Source organism: Meleagris gallopavo, chromosome 4 (genome assembly GCF_000146605.3).
Source record: "Meleagris gallopavo isolate NT-WF06-2002-E0010 breed Aviagen turkey brand Nicholas breeding stock chromosome 4, Turkey_5.1, whole genome shotgun sequence".
NCBI lineage: Eukaryota > Metazoa > Chordata > Aves > Galliformes > Phasianidae > Meleagris > Meleagris gallopavo.
In genome coordinates, this window is record NC_015014.2 from 62136557 (window position 1) to 62145797 (window position 9241).

General features: G+C 41.9%; 2 protein-coding genes across 2 annotated transcripts in view; both read right to left on the reverse strand.

The window, feature by feature from the left end:
- LOC100539040 (histone H2A.J-like) overlaps nucleotides 1-7647 on the reverse strand; it is a 27559-nt gene extending 19912 nt beyond the window's left edge. Inside the window, exon 1 of the mRNA XM_010710518.2 lies at nucleotides 7574-7647. Within this exon, the coding sequence (XP_010708820.2) occupies nucleotides 7574-7647 (74 nt within the window). The remainder of the gene's footprint in view (nucleotides 1-7573) is intronic.
- On the reverse strand, nucleotides 4983-9237 carry ADRA2C (adrenoceptor alpha 2C). Its single transcript, XM_010710489.2, has one exon. The coding sequence runs from the start codon at nucleotides 9235-9237 to the stop codon at nucleotides 7897-7899; it is 1341 nt and encodes a 446-aa protein (XP_010708791.1). The 3' UTR covers nucleotides 4983-7896.
- Nucleotides 9238-9241: the final 4 nt, after the last annotated feature.

A 9241-nucleotide genomic window follows, 5' to 3' on the forward strand; every position in this document is an offset into this window, starting at 1 on the left:
TTTTCTTTTTTTTTTTAATTCTGTAGAAGTGAAATGGAATAGGCGGCCCACTAGACAGAAACAAGCTGAAAGAAACAGTTTGTGTATTCCAGTAGGATTCATGTGCGAGGTCTGTGGGCATGTGGTGTTCACAGAGCCAGAAGCAGATCTCTAAAGCACAGGCAGAACTTTGTAAACACTGGAGCATAGCAGGGTTCTGAGATGCAACAGTGGATTCACTGGAAGGATCTGCGTAAAGCAGAAGCTTGTTAAGATTTGCCTACCTCAATGCCATTAATCTTTTGATTTCCCATCAGCAAAAAGGGCATTTGTAATGCATAAAGGCATTGACAGACTAAGCATTATGAAGGTTATGAAGTATTTAAATACAGTGATAATGGAGCTCAGAGCTGAGTGCCCAGCACCCAGGAGTCTGGAAGTCTCGGCTTTCTGGCACCTCACCTAGCAGCTGGCCCAGCCAGACAACCACCAGGCGGTCAGACCAGCTGGGGCTGATTAAAGGTCTTCTGACCTTATTTTACATGGAGCAAAACAGATATATTATTTAAGGAAAGATCAGATTTCATCAAACAAGCATTTTTCTGGCAAAAAAAAAAAAAGCACACAACCAAAACAACAGCACTCAAGAATCCTCAATCAGTTCTATTACTGTGTAGAACAGTGCATCAAGCACCTCTGACACACCACGTGGCAAATCAAAACTAGTAGACTGATGAACTGACTTAAAGTTTCCCTTTAATCAGTTACAGAAATTGCTGCTAATGTAAAAAAATTAAATCAATGTCAATGTTAATGAATGCACATTTATAGATGCTTTCAAAACCCTGCAAACAATCATTGAACATTGATAAAACTCTCCAAAAGTAATGCACTATGGGTTGAGTGAGTCAAAGACTTTTAGCATCACTCCTGGCATGCTATGTACTTACACACAGCACAACGCAGCATGGAAGCACCTCACAGTCAGTGCTCTGGGGAATCCTCCCAGAAGAGCTCGTGGGAGGGCAAGCACTATCGTCCTTTTGTAGATCAGATCCCAAGGCATACAGAGTAAAGGCTCAGCAAGAGTTTGCTGGGTATTGTACTCGGGCTGCAAGCAGGGACAGCTTTCAAGAGCAGAAGGGAACAGAAAGACAAAGTGAGAGAGCTCTCCTGCCTTATGTAGAGTGATTCTCTAGCAACCTTTAGTGGAGGGTTTGGAGTAGATGATCTCCAACAGTCCCTTTCAACCTCTCCGATTATGGAATTCAATAGGCATGTATTTTACTCCTCTAACCTTTGCTGTACACTTGAGATTGTTCCTCTGCGTGCCTACAAGGGCCCCAGTTGAACAGCTTCACATTGCTCATATCGTAGGTCTCAGGCAGGGCATCCTCAGGACAGACAAGATTAAGCCTTTTGCTTTATTCAGCTGTTCCCAGTATTTGACATATGTTTGCTTTCCAGATAGAGAATGTCCTTGTGAAACAAAAGTGTTAGTCTACTGAGAGACAAAAAGCTAGGTCAAATAAAACATTTATATGCCTAAAGGAAAAGCATTTTAGCTGTATCACTATGTATAAATAGTCTGTTGGCTAAAGCACTCAGTGAGGAAGTGGGAGACCTCAGTATTAATTTCTTACTCCAATGGGCTGAGTTGAAAAGGATGCTGTGCTGAAACTGTTACATCATAGAGGAAATCATTTGCAATTTTGGGTCAAATTAGAGAACACAGAGAACAAAATCAAGAGTAGGGTGTACCTGCATCCTAGGGTTAACCTCTGTAATGAATGCCATACAACTCAGAACCTGTGAGGTTCTTATTTCCCTGACTCATGCTACTTGTTAGACATCACAGCAGAAAAACTACTTCTCATGGCCTGACTTTAATTAATTAGAAGGGATTAACAGAGCTAACAGAGGGAAATACAAATCTTTTTTTCCCCTGTTGTCAATGGAATTTACAGTTTTCTCAATCAGTAAAGAGCTGTCAGGAAAGAGTATCACAGAAAATGAACAACTGCTGTTCACAAAAATGCTGAAACACTTAAAATTAATTGATTTTGACGAAGCAGGCAGCTACATTTTTGTACTTTACATTCAGGACCTTTAATAAAGCATTTTTTTAAGAGAGCTTCATATGGACAAATTGAATTAGGTGCTGTTTACTTTTCATTAGATTTTTCAGAAAAGTACAGCGAATTATTTTATAGTAGAATGCCATTCATTGACAGAAAAGCTTTTTTCTTTTCTAGTGTAAACAGTTCCATTAGCACAGTCTATTAAAAAATGAACTGCAATTTTACCTGATAGATCTTGTGATAAAATGCTAGGCTGGGACTAGAGCAAGTTTCATTTTGTAATACTTTCTGTGCCTGTTCTCTTTTCCTTTTCCTTTTCCTTTCCTTTCTTCCTTCTTCTTCTTCTTCTTCTTCTTCTTCTTCTTCTCTTCTTCTTTCCTTTTCCTTTTCCTTTTCCTTTTTCCTTTTCTTTTTCCCTTTCCTTTTCCCTTTCTCTTTCTCTTTTCCTTTAAGATGCCAGCAATCTTCCTCTACCTTATCAACTGCTGTGAAGTTGAAATACAAAATATGTGGGATGGTGTGGTGAAGGGCATGAGAGAGAAATGAATTAAACGGAACTTCTGTAAATATTTAAGAAACTACTTAACCTTCTGGCAGTTTTAAAGTTACTACTTAAAATAAAGCAGTGTACCAAATGTAGGTGTCGCCTAAATTCAAACCAAGCATGGCAGTCACCATGAGTTCAAGATACCCAAGCCTTTCCTGTTAAAAACAGTAACAGAGTTATCACTGGGCTACTGGTATATTCCCTGAGAGACCTTACACCTGCTTCCCTGAGAAGCACTATGTCCACAATTTCCATGTCACGTAGCTCTACTGGCCTCTCCTAGGAGTTCAAAGTGATTGGGAAGGCACAAAATTTAAGCCAGCTCAGTTATCAGAATATGAGCCAGGGAAATTTCACAACACACTCGCAACTCTTCAAACTGCTCATTGTCCCTTCCTTCCATGCTTTAAGTGGCCTCAGAGCAGAGATGCGTAGGGTAGATTGTAAAAACCAGTGCTTTCTGTGAAAAGTAAACTGAACTCAGTGTAGAATTATTGATGCTACATGGCCTTAGGAGTCAAAGTGACAAGTTGTATTTTGATTCACTTGCAAGGACAAAGGTCAAACTTATGCTAGGTTTTGAACACAGATGCGAGCAATTCCCTAACCCTACCTCTTCCCACAGCATCTTCTGTACGACCTAGTTGATCCATAGATCTGGGAGGCACATTAACATTTGCTAACATGCAAGGAATAAACCTCCAGTGTTCTTGTCTAATGTGCAAAGAGGGTAAATATTAATTCATCTGGTGCTCTGGGTATTCATTTCTTCACACACTGTGGTCCCTCTAAGTCCAGAGTGTTTCATCTGAAGCTTCTGGCTGCCTGCTCCTCACCAACTTCATGTGTGACCATGAAAACAAACCCACAAATAGCATCTGGCTTTTACTTTGCACAAATTGTGGGCATTCCTTCCTTCTTGACTGTAGTCATAGGTTAAAGTTAGAGCATTCTCATGAAATGTATGCTATTACTGATGTGTCCTACAAAATTTTTCTGTATCTCAAGTACTGTTTTAGCCAATATCAACTTCCAGGGAGTGAGGGAGAGACCAACAGTTTCCTTCTCTGAAAAACAGATGCAATCAAATAATATTCTTTATATAACTTATTCTGAAAATACAATAAGCTTTGCTGCCCTGATGTAGTCAAAAATCCCTTGACCCACACCTTCTATGGGTTTTGAACAGCCTGACCCACACTCCACGTTCTATAGGTTTGAACAAAGTGAAGCCAGGAGGACTGCTTTCAATTAGCTATACATTTACAAATGTGTACTTACATTCCACGGGCACATTTACTGAAAAAAGGCAACATCCTTGCCCACACTGAGTAGTTCCCTCATTCACACGAAAACTCTACTGAAGTTTTCTGGGATTACTCACAAAAGATGATGCAGCTCAGTGTGCACAAAGCTGTTATGGTACAGTCTTTCATCTGTTTTACTTCCCAGAAATTGTCAGGGTTCTTGGAGCAACAGGATTTCTTTATAAAGTGATCACACAGAACAACAAGGGACTGATTCTTACTTTAGACAATGCTTTAAAGCTGTGATCCTGTCAGATCTCCTGTATATAAGGTACCCTCCATCTGCCTCAAGTCTTGAAGAGGCTGATCCTGTGGGTCTTACTCATACAAAACTCCCACAGAGGAGCTGAATGATAGCAGCTCTGAGTTCTCATCCTAGCTAAGTTGTATTGTTTGATATTTCAATAACGAACCAACAGTGGTACTGTTCAGAAAATTGGTCCTGAAAATGAAACATTAGCTTCTCACTTTGGACTGACAGAAAATATTCTTCATGGTGAAATACACAAATGAACAGTTAAAGATCAGATGCTTGTTAAAATCAATATGGCTTTATAGTAAGATTTTTTTCTTCCACAATAGTAGAGAAAAAGTGTTTCCACCAGCTCATCAGATGCCATCAAAGATACAAATGAATACATTTGAAACATATCTTCTCCCTTTTTCTTATGCAAAAGCTTCACTGGCTGCATTTTTCCTCGGTGTGCCATGAGCCAACTTAGAGTGGAAGTACAACCACAGTGCAAGCTGCAGAGCTGATAACTTGTTATGAAATGATAACAACACACGATGTTACAAATTCCAGTCTTCAGCTTTTACAAGTAATAACAGAACACTAATTAAAAAAATAAATCAGCCCCGTTTTACTTCTTTGAAGCATATTCAGTAGTTACATTAAAAACAGTATTTATAGAAATCTCTGTATTCACTAATTTAGAGGGAAATGCACTTAAAAGGGGTGTATACTGCGCATCCTTATTGATGAGTATTACTTTTCACCTAGCTCAGGAGAAAGAAGATCCTCAAGACATTGAAACAGGTGAGTAACAGAGAAATTAAAACCACAGGTAATGTCCTGATTTTAATATACTGCTGTACATAGATGTTCAGTATCTGCATCAATCCCTTTTTAGGCATTTTGAAATGTAAAACAAAAACAGAAGCATTATATGATGATTACAGAATAATTTGATAGCAAAGAAATTACTTTTAAGGCACATCAGCCATTCCATACATATTTTCATCTCCACTTTAAACTTGCCAGTTAAATTTCATTTGACTCCTTGAATTTTACGAAAACAAAGGGGAAGGAGTGCACTTACAGACAACAAATCTGACTTAAAAAACAGTGCAACAGTGAAACTGCTGTGTTTCTGCAGACTGGGAATCCAATCTAAATGAATATTAGGTGACAAAACCAGACCCTTATCTTGGTAGGAATGGGTATCTCTAATGAAACTATCCAGTAGCTCAGAGGTAGTAGCTATATACCATATGTTGCTTTGGTTGCTCTGGCAATTATATAGTTTATTCATAAAAAACAAACCTGAACTTTTTAGCTACATGATTATCTAGAAACTATCTGATCTTGCTCTGCTCTTGTCGATGTCATTTTAAAAAGAATTCTCCATTTTACACAAAAGAAAATGGCTTGTAGTTTCTTCCTCTCGGTCTGATGCTATTTTTTCTTCTATTTGTCTGTCTCAGGTACACACTTGTACCAAAACAGTTGTAATTTATATAGGGACGCTCCTGAAAATGTCTGAACAAGCCTTCTTTAAATACAAATGTTTAAACAAAGTTCAAATCTTTTTACAACTCCAAGCCTTATTTCAAGAAAGGACCCACTAAGTTATGGACTTAAGACACTGAAAATGTCTCAGTTGCTTCTTTAATGAAATTAAGCAAACTTTAAACGCATTTGGTGCAATCATCTAATTCTTACTTAGGCAGAACTCCCTCCCACTTGAGTTGGCCCTGAAGTTGAATTGTTTATTGAATTAACACCAGAATAGTAACCACCGCCAACTTGCTTTTCCAGGGTTAAGTGAACTGAATGAAAAACTGATGAAACAAACTGACTGCTCTATCACTTCTTCTTCTGATGTGGAGATTTCAAAAGAAGAGAGGGCAAAAACACTTTTCAGACAGAAGAGAGAGAGTAAAGAAGGGCATATCTAATGATTTCCAGGTATAGATTTAATGTAGCTGTTTCGAGCAGCCTGCTGTATATTTCATTCTGTTTTTTCAAAGAGCTGTTTACTATGGAAAGGTTCATTTGAGGGAGATGCCAAATCCTACTGCCCATGGAAGGAGCGATACACATAACAAAATGGAGCAGTATTTACCCCTGCAAACAGAATACACATCTTGCAGCAGCACAGCTGGAGAAAGGATGTAAATGTTCAGCTGAGTCTTACACTCAGCATACACTCAGTGAGGAATACACAGACACCAGCCCCTGCCTCTCACTCTCTTCATTACAGTTTATGACATTTTATATGTCATAAATCCATGGGAAATACAGCTTGTTTTAATAACCACTCAAGCACTCCTTCTACCCCCCGGTCTCCAACAAAATACTCTGAAATCATGAACTAGAAATGCAAACAGGAAAAGGGAAAGAAGGCAGCATTAATATTAAAGGTCTGGAACAGCTGCACCTTCATTTGAGATTTGTTCACACAAACCACTGACAACCTGTAATGTATGCTTCTCATTAAAGAAAATAAATAGAAAGGATTTAGTTGCTCTAAGTCTGTAAATACGAAGGATTTAAAGACCTCAGTGGTGTGGTGATTGCTCTTCTTTTGAAAATCTGCATAGCAGAGAGCCTCTGACTGCCTGTCTGAGGATAAGAGCAGCATCCATCCAGCCCTGAGATAAGCCTTTTGAAGGGGACCTATAATGATGGGGAGAAAGTTCCCCACACAGTACATTTAAGTTGAGCTAGCTAGAAATTTGACCTCAGAAAAAATTTCAGTTTGGTTCAGCAAAATGATTTTGTTTTAATGGAAATTGGTTTAAGACAGAATCTTTGTCTTGAACAAGCCACCTGCTCCAGGACAGCAAGGTTCTTAGGCCACTGATCTGAGAGAGATGGAGTAGGAATTTACTGCCTGGATCTCCAACAGGGGGAAATAAGGTCATTTTGTGTATGTGCTCTTTATCATATCTCATGAAAACATGCAAAACTCCCAGATTTGTCCCACTGACAAATTTTACAGGAAGACAGGAAAAACATTTCCCATCCAGCTCTATGTGCAAAAATCCCTCTAAAGAAAAAGAATATCCCATGCTTGACATAAGCCCTGTGTAAAATCATCATTCAGAAGGTTTTAACAGTACAAAGGTTTATTTAGAAAAGAGTTTGGATTGTTCTCTAGGGTGGTTTTTTTTTTTTTTGGCAAACATTTAAATCCTTTCATAATTCAAAAGACTGCCAGTGCCTGGTGCCTAGCACTTTTCCCCAAATAAGCAGTAATAGCCAGTTTCTTACTGGGACAAGCCCATCCACAGCCACAGCTGCTTTGTTAATACTCAGATCCGTTATTCCACCACAACTGCCACTTAATCTTTTCCTCTTGCTGTCTCTGTTTGTTTTCCCACAAATTGCAGAGCCTCTATAAGCTCTGGGCCTCTCCATTTCAGTGTCTTACCCAATTTCCTCTGTGGACTCCCCGTGTCTTCCATCAGGGTTCAAAGACAATTCCTCCCTTTCCCATTTACCCATCCGTACCCCAAAACAGCTCCTTCAGCACCATGTTGCCTTTCTGCACCGCAGTGAACGTGCTCAGCCTCCCTTCTACCATCCCCATATCCCACCACACTCTGCACCACCAAGGGGGCGAGCCCCCTTTCTTATCTCTATGCCCCAACCCCCATGTTCTCTTCCCTCCCTTCTTTCTCAGCACAGAGCCTTTTCCTTCCCTTTTAACTCCACTTCTGCTCAAGGCAAATTCATCCCTCTTATCCCTCCAGCTCAATGCCTAAAGTTCTTCTTCTTCTTCTTAAACAGAATGTGTTTAAAGGACCTGCGGAAGTCCTGGTTGAAGATGGTGTAGATGACTGGGTTGAGGGAGCTATTGCAATACCCAATCCAGAAGAAGAACTTGAAGAGAGTCTCAGGGACCTCACATGCCTCCCGGCAAATACCATAGAGGCTGTAGCTGAAGAAAAAAGGAAACCAGCAAACTACAAAGACCCCCATGACCACGGCCAGCACAAAGGTAAAGCGTTTCTCCCGGGCCTGGGTGACCTTCTTACGGCAGATACTGCTACGCTTCCGACGACGGCGATAGGAGAAGAATTCCATAGAGCGATTGCTAGAGCGGGAAAGGCGGCTACTGGAGTGCTTGGAGGAATATGAGTAGGAGAAGGACTGGCTCTTGCTGCTTTTGCGAGGATGCTCCTCCCGGCTCCGCCTCCGTCTGCTCTCTGAGGTGCTGCTCTCCTCCAGCTCAATGTCCTCCAGCTCAGAGGCTTTGCGCCAGTGGTGCACTGAATAATGTCCGTTCTCTCCCAACTGCATCCTCAGGGACGTGCAGCCCCCAACAGCGCGGCTCAAGCCATTCTCAGTCTGGGAGGACCCCTCTGGCATCGTACGCTTCTCAGACAGGGTCCTGGTCCTTAGCTTGGCCACACGGTAGATACGGATATAGACCAACACCATGATGAGGCAGGGTGCAAAGAAAGAGACAATGCAAGAAGAAAGAATGTACCAAGTCTCATCATTGAGCTTGCACTGGGGAAAGACATCTCCTTCAGGGTCCCGGTACATGGAAATCAACGGCGGAAAGGAGATGACAGCAGAAATGAGCCAGACGGTGACAATGGTGGCCTTGATCCGCCGAGGTGTCCGCTTGAGGTTATACTCCACCGCCTGCGTGACCGACCAATACCTGTCCAGGCTGATGGCGCACAGGTGGACGATGGAGGAGGTGCAGAAGAGCACATCCAGCGCCAGGTAGATGTTGCACCACACTTTGCCGAAGTACCAGTAGTTCATCAGCTCGTTGGCCAAGGAGAAAGGCATGACCAGAGTAGCCACCAGGATGTCTGCGCTGGCCAGCGACACCAGGAAGAGGTTCTGGGGGGCTCTCAGCGCCCGGCTGGTGAGCACGGCGATCACCACCAGCACGTTGCCCACGATAGTGAAGACGATGATGAAACCCACCAGGGCCGCCAGGCTGGCCACGGCAGCAGGCGAGTAGGGGGAAGGAGGCTGCAGGAGGGCGGCGGAGGACGGCGACGAGGGGGGCAGCAGCGCCAGGGACCCGTTGGGGGAGCCCAGGCTGGTGTTTCCCAGCAGCAGCAGATCCATGGCG

What these genes read in the sequence shown, in the direction of transcription:
- ADRA2C (XM_010710489.2), bottom strand. Translation starts at nt 9,237, where the DNA reads ATGGATCTGCTGCTGCTGGGAAACACCAGCCTGGGCTCCCCCAACGGG.